The sequence below is a fragment of the Lycium ferocissimum genome, chromosome 5 (assembly GCF_029784015.1).
Source record: "Lycium ferocissimum isolate CSIRO_LF1 chromosome 5, AGI_CSIRO_Lferr_CH_V1, whole genome shotgun sequence".
NCBI classification, from domain to species: domain Eukaryota; kingdom Viridiplantae; phylum Streptophyta; class Magnoliopsida; order Solanales; family Solanaceae; genus Lycium; species Lycium ferocissimum.
In genome coordinates this window covers 12,496,518-12,516,779 of record NC_081346.1, presented here as the reverse complement: position 1 = coordinate 12,516,779, position 20,262 = coordinate 12,496,518, and the positions used below count along the sequence as shown (strand labels likewise).

The 20,262-nt window shown below is 36.1% G+C and overlaps 2 protein-coding genes across 3 annotated transcripts; both read right to left on the bottom strand.

Annotated features, from left to right (window-relative positions):
* Nucleotides 1-273: 273 nt before the first annotated feature.
* On the bottom strand, nt 274-19,041 carry LOC132056048 (GDSL esterase/lipase At3g48460). 2 transcript variants are annotated; one of them, XM_059448097.1, is made up of 2 exons: nt 18,337-19,041; nt 274-639 (listed from the first exon to the last, which is right to left on the bottom strand). In XM_059448097.1, exons 1-2 carry the CDS (start codon nt 18,985-18,987, stop codon nt 325-327), a joined length of 966 nt encoding a protein of 321 aa, XP_059304080.1. In that variant the 5' UTR covers nt 18,988-19,041; the 3' UTR covers nt 274-324. The 2 variants fall into 2 exon arrangements, with proteins under 2 accessions (XP_059304080.1, XP_059304079.1); XM_059448096.1 differs by lacking the exon at nt 274-639 and adding an exon at nt 16,604-17,205 and having other exon boundaries at nt 18,337-19,040.
* Nucleotides 2,789-7,129, bottom strand: LOC132056047 (cysteine-rich receptor-like protein kinase 44). Its single transcript, XM_059448095.1, has 7 exons — nt 5,915-7,129; nt 4,999-5,118; nt 4,712-4,920; nt 4,417-4,627; nt 4,093-4,330; nt 3,391-3,538; nt 2,789-3,288 (listed from the first exon to the last, which is right to left on the bottom strand). The coding sequence occupies exons 1-7, from the start codon at nt 6,750-6,752 to the stop codon at nt 2,980-2,982; spliced, it is 2,073 nt and encodes a 690-aa protein (XP_059304078.1). The 5' UTR covers nt 6,753-7,129; the 3' UTR covers nt 2,789-2,979.
* Nucleotides 19,042-20,262: the final 1,221 nt, after the last annotated feature.

The following is a 20,262-nucleotide window of genomic DNA, read 5'->3' as shown; positions in this document are numbered from 1 at the left end:
CTTTGAGAAAATGAAGTGTTCCCACTGTGTAAAGGTCAGTGAGATCTGACTTTATGCATAAAATCCTTCAAACAGAATCTACAAAGCGCAGGCTTACTAATTCACTGTGAATGGAAAGCTAATGACTGACTCGTTTCAAAACTGCAACTATTTCGCCAGCAAGTAACTAAATGGAGGTTTACAAAATGTCCCATTAAGAAACAAGCTAGCCATAGTCTTGTACATTGCTTCAGTAAGTTGAACACCGTCCCAATTAATGTACTGAGATGGGTCCGGACAAGAGCTTGAAGAAAGAGAACCACAAGTATTGAACACGTCTAAGTTCTAATTTCCACCACCAGATCCACAACAACTTTTGAACACCTCTTTAAAGCCATACTTGTTGGCACCTCTCACTACTGTGCTGTATGCATTCCAGTAGTCCGCATAAACAATGACAGCTTGTTGGAATTGTTTTCCGAATGAATCTAACTTGGCTTGGATGATGTTGTTGTAGATGCTGCTTTGCTTGTTTGCACTTCCCACACATCCCATGTCATCTCTATCAGTCTCAGGTTCCAAATATATAGATAGTGTTAAGCAACCTGTTGGAGGAAGACCTTGAACAAGAAGGTATTTTGCTCCCTTGTTCAGTAATGCCTGTACATGAACCCATTCAATTATGAGATTTGTTGGCCAAATTGTGTAGAATTAGAAGTGGTGAGACACAATATAATTAAGAGATTAAAAGTGTGTACTCTCAAACAATTTAAATTTTTAAATGAGGCGATCACACAATTTAATGTGGTATAAGATTTGACAGATGTCTATGTCGTGATGCACGTGAGAAGGCGTGTGGAGACAAACTAATATAATTAAGAATTTAAAAGTGTATTCTACTAATCTTTTAGGTGAGATAATCGTGCGATGACCTAAATATAATTAAGAAACTGAAAGTGCGTAAGAATCGAGTCAAACGTCATGAGCGCAGTGAGATATAATATACATATATCAATGGGATCACATTATAATGTTTTATCAAATAATGATTTTATCTTAGTAAATTTATATTTTTTAAAAGGGAAAAGGGTCAAGTTTACCCTCCAAGTATGATTTACAGTTTAAATTTGCCCTCCGTCAAAGTTTAAGGTCAAATTTGCCCTTCTCGTTAAGTGACGATAAATTTCTTCTTTATGAATGGAAGTGTGAGCTTAGGGGCGGATGCGATGAAGAGCTGAGGGTGTTCACCCAAACATCGTGACAAAAATTACGGTGTATATTTAAAAGTAAATTTTCTGTGTTTATGTACATACATTAACTTTTGAACACCCCGAACATATATTACAGTGTATATTTAGGACCAATTATTTTTTCGAACATCCTGAGTGAAAATTACGATCCGCCACTGATGACTTGGACTCCACAACACAAAAAAATAGCCACTTCGGATCCATGTCAGATCCACGTAGAATTTCATACCCCACTCAATTAACCCATTACCCGACCCGTTTCCCCATCCCATAACTATTCTTTCGACCTATTTCATTATAAGAATAGCCATTAGGTTAAATAGGGGAGAGAGAAAAAGGCAAAGCACTGGACCACTTCGCACTTCAACTACACAAGAAGAACATGAAAATTATCCCCACAGAAATAAGTTAGTAGCTTTTTATTTATTTATATTATTTTCCACAATATTTATGAGTTGGGTATGGGTTGAAAGAATATTTATGGGATGGGGAAACTAGTCGGGTCATGGGTTAATTGAGTTGGGTATGGGATCCTACGTGATTTTTTTTTTTTTTTTGTGATGTAGAGTTCAAGTCACACTTTTATTCATATAAAGCGCAATTTCAAAGATCCAACGTGGAGGTTAAATTCGATCCCAAATTTTAAGGGAGGGCAAATTTAAACTATAAACCATATTTGGAGGGTAAATTTGACCCTTTTCCCTTTTTAAAAATATTTAAGTACTTTTTTCTTTGATATGTAAATTAATTATGCTTAAAAATAAATAAATTATGCACATCAGATGTTAAAAAACAGCAGTAACTTAATCATTTAGATGTGCATTTACAAGAATTATTAATGTGTATGGGAAACTCTACATTAACTAATTATCCACACACAATTCCAACGTTCAAAATGATTTGACATTTTATATCGAAAATGGGGATCAATTGAGAAATTGGAGTTTTTCCTACTTATTTTGAGGTCGCAGTTCGAGTTCAAGACAAGGATCCTGGTCGCAGTGGAGAAAAGCAAAAATCCAGTTTAGAAGCATGCTTTGTTTGAAGTTGCATTTCTTCCACTGTTATTTCAGTTGATTACTATGTACTATGTGAATATCTGATTTTGAGTTATGAACTCTGGAAAATTAAATGAATCCTCTCACTGTGATTGTTTGGGTTTGATTTGTTTTTTATGTTTCTTAATTTATTTATTTTTTGCTTAAATTAGCAAGTTGTATAGATTCTGACTTCAAGTATATCCTTAAATGCATAGACTGGTGGGTTGTTAATTGGATCTGGGTTCTGTGGGTTAACTTAATTAAAAAGTTTTTTTTTATCCTGCATGGTATACGAAATAAACCAAATAATGCCAACTCATCCATTTGTTGACGGAAAATTGAACTTTATGGCTACGTTAATATTTTTTTAGAGACAATGCAACAGTTGAGTGATTTCATTGCGATAAAAAGGAAAAAAGAAAATGATTTTACTAAGTAATTTGGTCAACCTTGTTAGAATCTATGGAAGCTGCTAGGTTAGTTACCAGATGAGAGCATTTGAGAAAAAAGAAGTGCAGGAAAGAAAATATCTTAAAAGTGTGTATTAGAAATGAATGTAACAGTGTTTACATACAAGGCCTAGTGATCACATAATTAATGCTCTAACTAACTAATTGGCTGCTGCATTAGTTAAGTACTACCTGAGATGGAATGCTAAGTCATCCACGCTCCTTAACAAACCTGAGTGACCAGTTAAGAAATTAAATCTGTCATCGGGGTGACAGAATTGATAGGGTGACCTCGTTAACCGAACACAATTGATCATTGGATTGAGGCTCAGCTGATCTCGAGACAATTCGTCTAGTGGAAAATGTAGGCTGTGATGGTTGTGGAAGCGTTTGAGGGTCGTTTTCCAGCATAAAGACTACAGAGGACATGGTCGGTCTATCTGCTGGATCTTGCTCAACGCAAAGTAGTCCGATATGGATGCATTTTGTTATCTCAGCTGCCACAAAGGACTGCCGTAAGCAAGGGTCCATAAATTCTAATCCATGCCCTTCATGCCACAACTTCCATGCCTGTATTTTCAAGATAGTTTTAGGACGCTTCATTCACGTTGAAATTGAAAAAACCAAAAACAAGCTGACTTTAAAACAAAAATGGAGAAGAAATGCACTCACGAAATTAAGGAGGCTCTGACCATGTTCAGAAAGATAGCCAGTGTTCTTCCTACCACTTACTATCTCAAGCACCAGAACACCAAAGCTGAAAACATCTGATTTAGTAGAAAAAAGTCCCTCCATAGCGTACTCGGGGGCCATATATCCACTGTAAAAATGGAAGAAGTAAAAATTTCTTCTTACCATCAATCTTACAGCAGAATGTTTTTTTAAATTATACCAACAGATTTCAACATATTTGATGTGTGAAATTACAAGCTAATAGAAGATGATGCAAAATCTGTTAGCACTTTATCTAAAAGCTTGTTCTAGAGAAAGAGAACATGTTTGTTCATATAATTGTCTTGAACACACTCCTCAATGTGCAAGCTAGTTCTTCCTCTTCAGGCTCTGCATGTCGAGATATTTTGATGGCAGGACTTAAACGCACGAAGTGACACATCTTTTGAAGGGGAACCTTGGAGCAGCGGTAAAGTTGTCTCTGTGTGACCTATAGGTCGCGGGTTTGAACTGTGTTTGGTTAGGCTGTCTACATTACACCCCTTGAGGTGCGGTCCTTCCCCGGACCTTGCTAACACGGGATGCTTTATGCACCGGGCTGCCCTTTTTTTTAATCTCAAACAAAGTAAAGGTCCAATTTTTTATAGAGGAAAAAGCTCAGAGTGATGAGAAGTATAGAGCTTGAATTAGGAGAATTCTTACTAGGTTCCAACAACTCTATTTGTATTGGCTTCACGTTGATTTCCGCTAAACATCTTTGCCATTCCAAAGTCAGATATCTTGGGGTTCATATCTTTATCCAGTAAAACATTGCTAGCTTTTAGGTCCCTATGAATGATTCTTAGTCGAGAATCCTCGTGCAGATACAGAATGCCCCTGGCTATTCCCTTAATAATGTGGAGACGTTGTCTCCAATCCAGATTCTCATTTTCTCTTGAACCTAGAAAAAAAAAATATGAACTATGATGTTAGTGAACAATTGCTGCCTTGCGGTACACTAATTGGCCAAATAAGTAAAGGTCAAACCGAATAGGAAGAAGTCCAAGCTTTTGTTGGGCATGAACTCATAGATAAGCAATGCTTCATTTCCCTCTAAGCAGCAACCCAAGAGCCTCACGAGATTTCGGTGCTGTAATCTGGCAATTAAGACAGCTTCATTCTTGAACTCTTTCAGTCCTTGGCCAGATGTTCTAGAGAGCCTCTTGATTGCAATTGCTATGCCATTGGCTAGTGTACCCTGAAATGTGATACACAATATCGACTCACGATTAAGATTTAGGAACTTGCAGGATAATTGGAGATATATGATAGGAATTATTACCTTGTACACTGAACCAAATCCACCTTCTCCAAGCTTGTTTTCTTCAGAAAAGTTATCTGTAGCTGCACGAATGAGGTCTAATTTTACAACTGGAAACTCTTGGGACCTCGACTGATTTTCTGAGTGAAAATCATCATTTGAAAAGTCTTCACCAAGTGCTTCTACTACCGTGTTAAGAAATTGAATTTCTTGACTACTTTCATTCGCCTCTGTAGAGATTCAACTTAATGATCGGTTAGCTGAAACAATTACTTTCTTTTCAATTTAAAACACCAATATCTTTTTACCTTTCGCTACTCGTTTTCTTCTTTTCACAAGGTAAAAGCTAGATCCTGCTAGTAAAACAGCCAACAGCGCTATAATACCTATGATGATACTAATAAGCTTTGTCTTTGAAGTAGTTCTGCCTGAAAACAGAAAATAGACTGTCATTTCACCGCTAAAATCAACACTTACCCTCTAAAGAGAGTGACGTGGATGATTGAACAAAGACCAAAACTTATTTAATGAAAGACATGAGTATAGAAGGCTCCATTGATTAAGACACTCTTCAAATTCGGATTACAATTGGACATTGGTGTCTATGCCCGTTCATTTCAATTTTCTAAAATTCCAGTTTGATTTTTTGATTTTTAAAAGTACTAGACTGAAACTAAACTGAAGTAAAGTTGGTTCAATTTGATTTCTTCTTTTCGGTTTCGATTTATTCGTTTGGGATTTACTTTGACCTTTTCAAATTCTCTAATTGGGTTAAAATTGAACAATTTCAAATTTAATTTTACTTGGCAAAGTTGGATAACTTTATGTGACAAAAAATAGAAAAATGATTTTAGTGTGATAAACTAGTGTAATAGAAAAATGATTCTTGTATGATAAATTTTAAAGTTTGATGAACTTTATGTAACAAAAAATCGAAAAATCATTTTTGCGTGAAAACTCAAAGCTAGATGACTACCGGTGAAATTTATCCGAACTATTTCACCAATGGAATCTAAGTTCTAAATTAAAGGAAATCTCAACATGTGAGCAAGAACCTTGGCTTCACAAACACCATCTAGAAGTAAAATTAGTGCATGCAACTTTTCAAAAATTGAAAAGGAAAAAGAAAAGTTGCAAATTTTACTTCCAGATGGTGTTAATGAGTTATTGCATGCAGCTAGGCAAGTAGAAGAAGATAAGATCTTAATTATACTTATAATATACCTTTGTCTTCGTTAACCTGGCTGGTTGATGGTGGTGGTGCTTCCAGTCCCCGTTCACCGGGACTTAAGAATGGATATAGCTCATACCTTAAATTGCAGCTTGCAGACAGAGCTCTGCCTCCTCTTGGTACTTTGGCGTCAAATAGTTGGTTACTCATTACAGAAAGAGCAGTATTCAGGCAAGTGCGACAATCTACAGCTGACAAATCAGGTAGACACTGCACCATGCCATACAACTTTTGAAACAGGCTAATTTCATCAGAATTTGCAGCATATTTCTGATTGGGATTGACGGAAGTAGCTTGAGTCGTAAGATTATCAAACATTGCACTCAAATTCCCCTTAAATTGTTCCGGCCGTGAAACGTTTTGTGTGTTATACATGAGCAAAGAAACCGAGCGGCCTAACGTGGAGGCGAAAGATACATTAGAATAGCGGATCAAACACTGATCATACCATATAATTGCCTGTTTCTTGAAAGCACACACCCGCAAGATCTGCTCAGTTGCCACATCTATGCAGTTTTGGCAGTCTTTAGGTGCAACGTCTCCTCTACAGAGGAATACTCCATGAACTTTATCAGGGTCTTCTCCTTCACTGGCTTTTGCATAGATGGAATTGCCACCGTTATTGTACAGTGATCTATACAGCAAGCGGTTAAGATTTGACTGAAAATTGCTTCCTTGCGTATAATTACTAGTGGTTCTTGGGCAATAGTTTGCCAGAGGACTGATCTTTGCAGGTTTGACGCCCACAAGGATGTTTGACGGAACAAGCAGCCAAGGCAGCAAAAACATCAGAATTTTTCGGGTACTGCGCAGAACTATAACCGATGCCATTCTTGATTTCCGAGTCTTCCTAACGTCTGAGGTTACTAGCTTGCCTGGTGAAATATGTCTGAAATAATCTAAATGATAGGAGCAAAATATGACTCGGCTGGTCGAAAACCACCTGCTGCTTTTTCCCACTCCATATATCAGTTCGTCAACCTTGGTAATTAAAAAGGTTTGGCACTTATCTTGGCAAAGTCAATGAAAGAAGTGGTCTATTATATTCCAGGTTACAAGTAAGCTAGCTTCCTTCATATTTACAGCACTTTTCTTCTTGTCTAACGAGTTGGGATTGAAAGTAACGGCACTGGGCAAAGAAGCAATAAGCGCGTTAAACGCGCCACAATGTCCTTTTGAGATGGGACCAAGCAGATAACTTCTAGAAGCTGAAAATTAAGAACTTGTAGAAAGTTGAGAAGATTTGTCAAAAAGGCCACTTCTAAGTTTTAATTGCGACTGTGGCCACTCATTTTTTTTTTCAATTATTTTTTCGTATTATGGTTTAGAAATATGGGAATGAAGTATTTTTCATAATTATAAAAAGATTGAAAGTTTTAAGTTATACACTTAAGTCCAGTTGATTTCTAATAAAATACACAAACACCCCCTCTCTCTCATCCGTCCCTTTCTCTTCTTTATTTCTCTTTCTAGCTTGGAACTCTCAAACTTCCACCTCTCCCCCAAGCTCCAACGCGCCTTGATCGTCGTAAACAAGTAATTTCTTTAACTTTGCAACTCCGTCGGAGCATTTTGAGCTCCATATTGCCCTGAATTTTTTTATTTTTTTTCGATTTTGATAAAAAAAAACTAGGGTTCATAAAGATCTGCTTTTTTTCAAAACCTTTGTTGTTTTTCCTTTTTTTGTCAAAATGTGTGTTATTTATTCTTATTTTGGTTGTTTCGATCTTTGTTTTTCTGTTTTTGCTTTTTGAAATTATATATGGTCTATTAATAGGTTGTTGGTTGATTATTGTTATATCGTGGTTGATCAACGTCTCTATTGTTTGTATATAGATCGTATAAATGCCTCGGTGTAGAGGCAAAGGAGGAAAAATACTCCTCCGTTCTTGTACTATGGTTGAAACTCATTCTAATGTGAATCGTAAGCATAAAAATAAAAGAGGTGAAGAACTTAGCCGAGATAGAAAAAGAAAGAGAAGTGCAGAAGCTAAGAGTGCATCTCATTCAGACCCCATTGATGAGTGTGGTGTTGATGGAGATAGAGCTGATAGTAGAGTTGAGAGTGTATCTGGGGATGGTTCAAAACACTCTAATGTTGCTGAAGATGTTGATCCTTTGTCCTTGCCATATTGTGCAAAGACAATCAACGTTGAAAAGTATGGCTTGATCAATCAACGTTGAAAAGTATGACTGGATGATTATGAATCTTTTGCAGCAAAAGTTTCTGTTAGGAGCAGGCTGTCATTATTAGTTGAATTTAACAATGTGTTGAGAGATCAAAAACTAAGGACAATGTGGAAGCGTTCCTGTTTTGGTCACTTTAGAAAGCTGTCAAATTCTTCATCAATTTCAACGCACGGATGATCCACTATACGCTTTTTCGTCATGTGGTCTAGAAAAAGAAGCATGAAATGTGGCTCCTCGTGAACTTTTGGCTTGAAGTAGTTTGCGTTGATCACCGGTTTAAATTGTGGATCCTATCCTTCTCAATCTAGAGAGGACAGGGCAATAAAGAAAGGGGCAAAATTCTACGCAAAAGTTACTCGAAAGAAGAAGATTACATCAGACAAGCTATTGTCGGTGATAAGAGGGCCTAGATTAAATAAAGAAGAAAAGCTGAAATGTTGTCTTGTGTGGTTTCTCCATACAATTTTGATGGCCAAAGATGTGTCCAGGGGTGTGGAATGGCTGACGATTTGGAATTCTTCCAGAGCTATCCTTGGGGAAAGGAATCCTTTGAACTCACTTGGAATACTTGATGGACAAGGTAGACATGCCCAAGCACCACCAAACCCACCTTGATAAGAAGACGTCATCATATGCTCTCTACGGCTTCCCCTGGACATTCATGGTATTTATAAACCACTGGTGTAGCAAATTATAGACTGTGTGTTATTTATTTTTACACTCAGTGATTATTTGTGTTATTATAGGTCTGGACTTATGAAGCTTTCGCCGCACTTAGATTGCATACTAGCAAATCAGATGAGGTTCCTCTGCCTATTTCTAGGATTCCTAATTGGCACACCACAAAAATGGAGCGATTTACTGAAGGTGATCCTAGTATTAGAGGGGGAATTTCACAGGTATAAATTTGGAGTCTATTATCAATGTTTTTACAAAAATATAAACTAAATGCTAATGTTTTGCGTATTTGTAGGTTGTGCACCCTTACATTATCCCCACAATGCGTAAGATGGAGCAGGACTACATGCAAAACTTCTTGGCATTTGATGATGAGATTGATGATCCCATCATAGATAAATTGAAGATTGAATTGGAAGACGTGACCGTATTGGTTACACCAAAGAATTGCTCGAAGGCTCCCATTAGGTTGAGAAAGCAGCCCAAGGAGAATTCTGATGAGGATACTCATCATGCCTCGAAGCATCGTAGTAGGTTTGAAAAGGAGTCCAAGGAGCCCTCATATGATGTGGAAGATATTCAATCAGAAGATTTTGGTGGTAATGTTGGCATTGGGACTTCTAGGGGTCGTGCCGGACCAAGTGGGGCCCATTAATGTTGATATAGCATGTGGAACTATAGCAGCGTTTGGTAAAGATAGAGGAGTCTCTGAATGTTGTTCTCGCTTATGTGCAGGCCGAAAAATTAAGAAAGAGCGAGAAGGCGAAGAAGAAGAATCAGGACACTGTCAAAGAGAAAGGTGAACTTTTTATTATTATTTTTTTTTTTTTTTTTGCTGTAATTGTGTTGTATACGATTTGCATTCTTTTTAATTATGTCCAAAAAATGCAGCACAAGCACCTGTGGACCCATCTGCTATGAATAAGTTGAATGTAGGTGTTGAGCTCCCTATATCGGCTGCTCAAGCTGAGAAGGCAACAGATGTTCTGTGCCAACTGCCCAGGTTAATGAGAAGAATGCTAGTGCTGATTTTGAGAAGGTTGAGTTACCTACACTAGCTTCTGAAGTCGAGAAACTTGAGAAGGTTGTGGTCGAGAAGGTTGAACTACCTATGCCAGCTGCTCAAGCTGAGAAGGCTGCAGATGTCCCTGCTAAAGTTAATGAGAAAAATGCTAGTAAGGCGAGTCAAGCTGATGTTGAGTTTGACCCCGAAAAAGCTGTGTCGGGCATCCTCGCTCGGATTAATGGTTCTTCAGACAACTAATTTGGTTATTTGGGTTGTAACAAACAATTGAGTTTTTGCTGAATGTGTGTGGTGGATGATGCAAATAATCAGTACTAATGTCTGATAGTTTTAACAAATAATTATTTTGACTTTTTTGGATTAATTTATGCGAAGGTTAGATCATTGAAACCTTTGTATATAATTGTGTTGTTGCCTTTTGAATTTGGATGTGCATAAATATTTTGGATGTTTTCAAATATGATTGTTTTAACAAACAATTAATCTGACTGTTGTGTATCTAAGTGTGTTGTTTCATTATGAACTTATATGTCTTCAAATATGACTGTTTTTACAAGTAGTGGTCACTTCTTAATATAATTATCTATCGGCGACATGAAGCCTTATTATCTGCTACGATGATTGTATCATCAACTGTGAGTTTATATATACTATTATCGACTATGAATAAAGTTTATGCACAAACTCAATAGAAATATTATAGCGCTTGAGTATAAACACATATATTTGTCATATAAAAAAACCCGTTTCATATTGTCCAAAATTCTTCATACGCCAAAATGAAATACCCAGTCCCATTACAGCCCTGTTACATATTGCCATATAGCAAACACCACTAATAAACCATACAAAAGCATCGTTAGTCTATTATTTTTCTCTTCAGCCACCATCAACCTCTGTTTTACTTCATCCCTCTCAATTTTAGCTTCTCCTAACATAACTTTCAAGCGATTCTTCTTTTCTTCAGATTCTCTAAACAAAGACTGAAGTAATTCCTTGTTCTCTAAAGATTCTCTGAGCCTATTTTGCAGTTCAGATTTGGTTAAGGCTCTTGATGTTGGCGTCTCAGGTCCACCTGGGCTCTTGCTAGGTCCTGGCTCATTTGAGATTTTTTTGGTATTTTGTTAGGGTGTAGATCAATAAACTTAAAATAGTCGCAGCCACCATAATCCTAAAACAAACAGCAGTCAATTAGAGTTTTTTGTCCCGAAACCATATAAAAAAACGCATACATTTTGAATTAGAAACTTACAGTTCCAACTCATAATTAAAGAATTTGTGACCTGGATGTCTTCAAGACAGTATATTCACTGTAGAAACAAATGTCGGGATCTTGTGGTAGAGATGTTTCGGATAGCTGAGACATTTTGGGTGTTTTGATCAACAAAAGAGATAATGGTGGAGTTTGATCAAGAAAAGAGACTATGGAGGTGTTTGATCAACAAAAGAGACAATGGAGGTGTTTGAATTTTGAATCGGTTTTATATAGGGAAGGGTGTATTGTTACCGTTGTAAATTTAAGAATATTTTATTTTATTACCGTTGTAATAAATACGTTTTCTGACCCTCGAAATAAAGCTAAGTGTGTTGGATCATAACTACAGTAAACGACTATGATCGATAATTACTCATTGATATTGTCTATGTTGGACCTTCAAGGTTTATTATAAACCACGGGAATAAAGGTTTTTATTGGAACGAGAAGCCTGCTAAATTTGCACAAGTCCAACAGATAAAAAAAAAATGAACCCCAAACCCCAAATCTCAAAAAAGCCAAAAACAAATAAAAAGACTTGATACTATTTAAACATTATAATAACACTTTAATACATCATATGAGAGTCCCCATTCATTAGACACATGATCAAAATAGTTTTAGGACACCTAATGGTCCTTAAATCACTAATATTAGTCTAAAAAAGCCAAAAATAAATAAAAAGACTTCATAATATTTAAACATTATAATAACACTTTAATACATCATATGAGAGTCCCCACCAATTAGACACATGATTAAAAGACCTTCAACACAAGTAATGTTGTCCTTAGAACAAGGTTGTGCTTTGAGAACAATAACTTATTGTCAGACTAATTGGATAGTAGTGATATGATTACCATTACTTGTGCTTAAGGTCTTTTGATCATGTGTCTAATTGGTGGGGACTCTCATATGATGTATTAAAGTGTTATTATAATGTTTAAATAGTATCAAGTCTTTTTATTTATTTTATTTTATTCATTTGGGGCTTTTTATGACTAATATTAGTGATTTAAGGACCATTAGGTGTCCTAAAACTATTTTGATCATGTGTCTAATTGGTGGAGACTCTCATATAATGTATTAAAGTGTTATTATAATATTTAAATAGTATTAATTCTTTTTATTTATTTTATTTTATTCATTTTGACTTTTTTAGACTAATATTAATGATTTGAGGACCATTAGGTGTCCTAAAACTATTTTGATCATGTGTCTAATAGATGAAGACTCTCATATGATATATTAAACCGTTATTATAATGTTTAAATAAGATCAAGTCTTTTTATTTTTGGTTTTTTTAGATTTGGGGTTTTTTTTTTTTTTTTCTCTTTGGGTCTATTGAACTTGTGCAAATTTAGCAGGCTTCTAGTTCCAATAAAAACCTTTACTCCCGTGTTTATAATCAACCTTGACGGTTCATCATAGGCCGTCTCAATGACTAATTATAGATCATAATCGTTTACTATAGTTATGTTTATTAATAGACCCAACACACTTAGCTTTATTTCGACGGTTAGAAAACAAATGCTACAAACAGACTGTTTGATATAAAGACTGTTTGCATCGGTTAAGTGAACCATCACCCAATGGCTAAGAGACACGTGGCTATGGGCATGGAGGTGTCATTTAAATTTGTATTGGCATGGAGGTGTCATTTAAATTTGTATTTTATCAATGTGATTAGACATGAAAGGACAGTATTCTGAAAATGTAATCATTACGCTACTCACTTCCACATGATAAGGGTTTTAATTGGGGAGTATAGATCTCCCAAAGGAAGATTAATCTCCTAACTATGAACCATTATAGACCAACGGATTGGTTTATTATAAACACGCATAGAGTCTATGATAGACTAAAACAAAGTTGATTAATATTGAACTAATATAATTAAAATACATTCAAATTTTTTAAAAAAAAATCAAGTGGGATGCTCTCTCAAATATCAACACATTGTTTTCTTGTGACCAGCCCCCTTGCAAATTGAGCACTTGTTTCTCGTCCCTTTGCTACTTCCTTTGGACTTGAAAGATTCCGCGACGCCAGGAATACGCTTCACTCTCTTCCTTCCAAGTTTGGGGTCGTAAGGGGGTGGAGGAATATATGTTTGCGTACTTCTCTGGGACTTCCCATTCTGACTCTGCAGGGACTACATTAATAGTTTCACCAAATACAAGAATGTAAGACTGGACTTTATACATGGGCGAGGAATACTCGTAGATGCTTGAACCATAATTAGGTCCGTACTTCAATCTCAAGGTTGCCATCGCATGAGCGCACAATAATTTCACCAAGTTGTACTCTCTACAAGTACATGTTTTGTTCAGTAGATTGACTTTGGCAGTTAGGCCACCGCCGACTATGGCAAACTCGTTGGCATCCCGTTTATATTATTGACAAACAAGGAGTCTCCCTCATTAATCTTTTCCCTTAGCGTCTTTTTAGCTAAAGGCACAAATAAATTGATTGAACTGCTGATATTTGCATGTCTTTGCCTAAAAATTTCAGCAAACCTCCTGGAAATGAAGGTGAATAAAGCAGTCACAGGGTACTTTCTTTCATCCCTCAACATTAAGTTTAGCGACTCCGCAATGTTTGTGGTCAGCACATCGTACCTATTTGCTGCAAAATATGCCCTGCTCCACTCATCAAATACAATATCAAACTCGAGGCAATTAGCAGCTTTGGGGCATTTATTCCTTAATTGTTGAAAATGTTCATTGAACTCCTGGTAACCATATGCCTTTGCTGCATCATAGTACACAGGAAGAGAATCTTCACATTGGAAATTTTTTCGAGGGTTATCACCAAGATGCTTCATGCATTGTCCATGATGAGCATGCTCAAAAATTCTGAAACACCGTTGGTTGTGATCTGGTGCCTATCAGATATGATGCACAAGTCTGGTTCATCGGCGATTATATACCTCTGCTACTCGAAGAAGTAGGTCCAAGATTCATCGTACTCCTTATCCGCCACGCAAAAAGCAATTGGATAAATATTGTTCTCAGTATCCTGTGTGACGGTGGACAATAAGACACCCTCATACTTGCCGTATGAATGTGTGTCTTCAACGGCAATAACTTTTCACATGTTTTTATATCCTCGAATGCAAGCTTCGTAAGCTACGAAGTAATATTTGAACCTGTCCGCATCATCAAGACTAATGCAAATTCTGGAACCTGGATTTAGATTTTCAACCATGTACGAATAAGCTAGTAAGCAAGCACGTGCTCCGGTGTCCCCCTAACCATGTTCTTAGTCATTACACCAACCTTCCAATACTGTCAATAGCTTGGTTTACAATGGAACTCCCTGAAAACCGTCCTCTGGATTTCATTTGTCATTGGCCCTTTGTTGTCAATACAGTCATTCATCAAGACTGATGCAAGGACAGCTGTCGAGGCATGCTTATGAGTGCTCGTAACATGTTCAACCCTGCAAGTGTGATCACTAACGTACTTGTAAATGCAAAACCTATCCGAGTTGTCGTGTTTATTGGCCCGTAACACCTAACCACAATCAGGAGAGGTGCATTCCACCTTCTAATGTTTGATGTTCCTTGGATTTAGTTTAAAACAAAATGGGGTCTTTATTGCAGCTTTCTTCAATAAAACCTTTAAATACTCATTGTTCTCAAATGTTTGCCCACAGTAAAAATCAGTTCCATCACTGAAGTTGTGGTTGCTTTGTGAACCACTTGGTGGTTGTCCATCACCTCCATCATTTCCATCACACTCTCCATCATCACTATCAGGATGATCCATATCCATAAAATTATCACCATTGCCCTCATGTTGCAATGAAGCTTCAGTCAGGTCCGCGCTATGGCGGGTGGGTCCGCGGGGTGGAAACGCCGCCGATATAGAACCAACTTGAGACCTCTCAACAACATTTATTCTTAAAACAGGCCTAGAACCATCAGCAACAACATCAAGCATGTACAATACCACCTGTCTATCATTCGTTATGAAAGAATGATGGGTTTTTCCCCTAGTGGGCAAAGCATTAATCATATAACTAATGTATAAGTCGCTAGGCTCACAATTTAATTCCCTATTTTCCATTACGCTCGTGACCAAGCCATTATACGTACCATTGCGACGCACGGCAATCGGCACTGTCACCTTGCTCACAGAATTCCAATTCCAACATTTTGGGGTCTCCTCCCATTCACCCATGTAATCACTACCTACTATAATATATTCTGCAATCGATGCCGTAATAAACTATATAATAGACTACGACTTTGGTCTATGCCTGATCGATGACTCGACGACCGTGATCTATTACCGACCGAAGAGCGTATTAGACGTATGCAGATCAAAAAAGAGCAGGGATAAAGCTCTTACCAGTTGCGAACTGAGGTATTTGAATGGAGAAGTGACGGAATGTTGGAATGAGGCCGGAATTTTCGCCGGAAAAGTGAGCTTTACAACAATGAGGAAAGCTCCTTCTCAACTATTTCTACCAGATTTTACTTACAATGGCTGAACTATGGAAGCTTGCCATATTGGGGGCCGATTATCCGGTGAAAAGCTGGAATTTTTGCCCAAAAAATGGTCAGAAAAAAGCCGAAAACAGAAGCTTTTGGAGCTTTATATTTTGTTTTTATTTCTATTCCAGCTAATAAAAATGTTGGGGCTGAGGGGGCCAAAGTGTAGCTTTCAAAACTTTGGGGCTGGAATTTGACACAGCAATTCTCTAACGTGCTGACGTCATAAATGGAGGATAAAGCATTAATTTCTGAACACTTATGGCCTTTTGGCAATATAAGTTTTCAAAATAGCCTTTTGGCCAGTTCCCCCTAAAAAGTTGATTTCTTCCTCGATATATAATTAGTGATTGATTCCTCGAAAGGTCATTCAAGGAAATTGTCTACGAAATCATTTTTCTTTAGTATAGGAGTTGGGACAATGAACACTCAACTAATCTTTTGTTACTGAAAATATAATACCAACCAGTGCAGCCATTTTCAGGCACCAAAATTTTGACTTGGCATCCCATATTTTATTGTAAATGATTTCTTTATTTTCTTAGTTGGACCAAGACCCTTTCAATTAAAAAAGATATCCAATAAATAAACTATTCAACTAATACCCAAACCCATCATCTCTTGCGAGGGTCATTCTTACAAATCACATCTTTATATTCTAACTAAATGATTAATACTTCATTCGCTCATTCTTTAGAATAGATGTTTCATATTGTGATTTTGACATAACACTTTTATAAAGTCGAAAACCTTGCTGTTCAATTTTAATTCCAAAACTATTTTCAAGTTGTATTCTTGATCACAATTATTTCTTCTTTAAATTTTGAAACCTTTGGTTCTGGCTTACTTTTTGTGTGATTGACTTCACATATCAATTGTTATCATATACGGCAAGTTAAAGTCTAAAATTATTTTTGCTCTTCAGTTCCTTCTATCTTTAATTAACTTTCTATTTTTATTCTGTTGCGTATATTCCAAATCGTATCAGTTACTTTGGGAAAATGAAGTGTTCCCATTGTGTGGAGGTCATGATCAGTGACATCAGACTTTATGTATAAAATCCTTCAAACAGACTCTATAAAGCACGGGCTCATTAATTCACTATGAATCGGAAGGTAATTACTGACTCGTTTCAAAACTATTGCTATTTTGCTAGCAAGTAACTAAATGGGGGTTTACAGTATGTCCCATTAAGAAACAAGCCAGCCATGGTCTTGTACATGGCTTCAGTGAGATGAACACCGTCCCAATTAATGTACTGAGATGGGTCCGGACAAGAGCTTGAAGAAGGAGAACCACAAGTATTGAACACGTCAAAGTTTAAATTTCCACCACCAGATCCACAACAACATTTGAACACCTCCTTAAAACCATACTTGTTTGCACCTCTCACTACTGTGCTGTATGCATTCCAGTAGTCTGCATAAACAATGACAGCTTGTGGAAATTGTTTTCTGAAAGAATCTAATTTGGCTTGGATGATGCTGTTGTGGATGTTGCTTTGCTTGTTTGCATTTCCCACACATCCCATATCATCTCTATCAGTCTCAGGTGCCAAATACATGGATAGTGTTAAGCAACCTGTTGGAGGAAGACCCTGAACAAGAAGGTATTTTGCTCCCTTGTTCAGTAATGCCTGCAAACGAATCAATTCAAATATGAGGCTGGTTGGAATTTTGTAGAAAACAAATTTTAGAAGCGGTGAGACACAACATAATTAAGAGATTTAAAAGTGTGTACTCTCAAACAATTTTAAATTTTTTAATGAGGCTATCACACAATTTAATGTGGTATAAGATCTGACAGATGTGTGTGTTTTGCTAATGGAAAAAAAATTGTGATGCGTGTGAGGAGGCTTGTTGAGACAAACTAATATACTATAATTAAGAAATTAAAAGTGTATTCTATTAATAATCTTTTAGATGAGGCGGTCTACTATGACCAAGATCAATTTAATATTTTTAAAGAGTTAGGTCAAAAACACATCTCAAGTATCACTTTTTTTTTTTTAGTTTTTTACCTGAACTATAGGTGTGAGATCAGTTTTCTACCTAAACTATCATTAACTGGTTGGCAAAACACACATCAATTATCAATTGTTATCATAACTTTATAAAACATATAAAACTAATTAGCATATGCATATACATGACAAAAAAATCATATATTCCATCTTGGATATATTTTTAACAATATGAATTATAAATTTATCAATGCCTTAACCGCGCGAAGCGTGGGTGACTTTACTAGTTATATCATAGTAACACACATCATATCAATAATTTTTCTACCTCAACTATGTAGAAAAGCGAACAACTCTTTTTCACACCTTGAATAGTTTATTAGGTAGAACTCTCTCACACCCGATGAACTCAAAAAAAAAAAAAAAAAAAAAAGTGATCTTGAGGTGTGTTTTTGACCCTTATCTCAAAAATTTAATTATTCAAAAACTATACAAACGTACGTATTACAATTTAGAAATCTTTCTCATGTCAATATGATGAAAGAATATATTCTAAAATATTGATCAAAGAGTAGTATAACTAAAACGTGCACATTAACAAGGATATTGTTAATACCGCGAGCTTCAACACAAAAGAATTACGCACTATGCGGGAAACTCGTTGGTTCGAAATTTCTCTTGTCGGTGCAACATTTCAGTATGAAAATTCATCATCTAAGAAAGCAATGGATGCATGTAAATGATCGCACTAATGAACTGGATACTTATGACATGCAGCATTAAATGGATAGATAAGTTAATTACCTGTAAGAAACCAGTGACACTTCTGGTAGCAAGCCGTTGAACAGTTCTAGGTGAAACAGTAGATGCAAAGCTATACGCATAATCATTAGCACCAATTTCACCTACCCAAACCAGAGCATCACTAAACACAGCCTCACACTGCTTCGGCGTTGTTGTAGAATTTTCACAACCTTGACTCTCCAAAAAACTATTAAACCACTTAAGCTGCGTTTGAAGAGATTGAGGAGTCACATTCAACGTCATATTATTCTTCACAAAAAATCTATGCCTTATAGCAGTAGAACCAGCTACAGCAAAGTTAACACCATAAGTTTTATCCGCTTTTTGGTTAAGATGAGGCTGTAAAAACGGCAACGACAGTGACTCAGCGACGAAATCGATGACTAATCGACCGTCAGAGTATCTGTTGGTAGGGTGGTGGAAAAATGTGTTACCATAAGGAGGATTGGATACGTAATTGAAAGAGCTAGGACCAGTGGCTGAGTGTGTGTTGCCTGTGTCTGTGTAGGAATCACCAAAGGCATAGATTTTCTTGAATTTTTTGGGAGTGGAAGAAGAGGAGAGTACAACTGAAGGTGAAAAGATTAGTGTAATGGTGAATATGATGAAGGTGATATTCAAGGGGATCATTACCCTGGAGGAAAAAGCCATGGCTTCAGCCTCAGAGAGTATTTTTTAGTTGTGAGAGGTTTGAACTTTGGGAAAATTCTATGTGGTATATATAGATTTGATGCCTGTCAAAGTAGCATAGTTTATTATGGTAAACGGTCAAAAAACGAACTAGTACTAAACAAGAAGGTAAATAAAATCAGACAAGTATACTTATTTTGTTCTTCCCAATCTTAAAAATAATGACACGTTTTCATATTTAGAAATTATTTACATTAAAACATTTCATTTACACAGAGTGAGATGATTTACCTGTTTTCACTTTTCGGTTCTCGAGAATTAATTCGACCATTCTTCAAATTAAATTAGATTAAATTAATTTAATATCTTTAAATTAAAATTTTAGATATTCAAAACTATACAAAAAGTACTATAAATTGCAATTTTTCTTATGTTCGACCATTCTTCAAAGTTAAGTTAGATTAAATTAATTTAATATTTTTAAAATTAAAAGCTAGATATTCAAAACTACACAAAAAGTATTATAAATTGCAATTTTTCTTATGTCAATATGGTGGAAAAATATATTTTAAGATGTTAGTTAAAGTTCAAATATCTAGTTTGAAACGTGACAAGTATCTTGAGACGGAATGAGTAGGTTATTTACCCTACAATTTCAAAAATCTTTAGCCCTTTCTTAAACTCCTTTTTAATCAAAAAAGACAACTTATAATTGGATGGAGGGAGCACCATATTAATATTCAGGGATCTCATTTTCTTCTCTGATTTTATTTACCTTCTGTTTTGTTAGTTCGGTTTTAACCAATACTTTGTTTAGCATAATAAAGTATGTTACTTTGATGGGCATCAAATCTGCATAAACCAACACCACTTTGTGTGTAAAAGGGGGAAAAAATGGACATTATATGGAAGAGCAATTTCCTCTATTAAATGAGGATAGAGAAGATCACTATTGGAAATTAAACTCACTATCGATAACAGTACCATTCAACTGTAAATGCAATTAAATATTATTCAAGAGTGTTAGGATCATATTTCAAACACGTTAGTACTCCATTATACGGTTAACAGATACTAATTCTCAACTAAATTTGCTGCTCAATTATTAATCATCAAGTAACTATCATAGTTCTCAAATCTTTAATGTGCAAAAGTCAACAGACGAATTCTCAATTAAATTTGTTGTTCAATTATTCACCTTTCAAGATTCTTTGAAATGTGAACTTTGAGAAAAGATTTATTCAAATCAACTCCAGATCAATGCTCCTATAATTTAAGATTGGCTATAATCCATAT

What these genes read in the sequence shown, in the direction of transcription:
- LOC132056048 (XM_059448096.1), bottom strand. Translation starts at nt 18,987, where the DNA reads ATGGCTTTTTCCTCCAGGGTAATGATCCCCTTGAATATCACCTTCATC. An exon ending in GTGTCACTGGTTTCTTACAG is followed by an intron (nt 17,206 to 18,336) that starts GTAATTAACTTA and finishes ATTCGTTTGCAG; the next exon opens with GCATTACTGAACAAGGGAGC.
- LOC132056047 (XM_059448095.1), bottom strand. Translation starts at nt 6,752, where the DNA reads ATGGCATCGGTTATAGTTCTGCGCAGTACCCGAAAAATTCTGATGTTT. An exon ending in AAGAAAACGAGTAGCGAAAG is followed by an intron (nt 4,921 to 4,998) that starts GTAAAAAGATAT and finishes GAATCTCTACAG; the next exon opens with AGGCGAATGAAAGTAGTCAA. An exon ending in CTTGGACTTCTTCCTATTCG is followed by an intron (nt 4,331 to 4,416) that starts GTTTGACCTTTA and finishes TTTTTTTTCTAG; the next exon opens with GTTCAAGAGAAAATGAGAAT.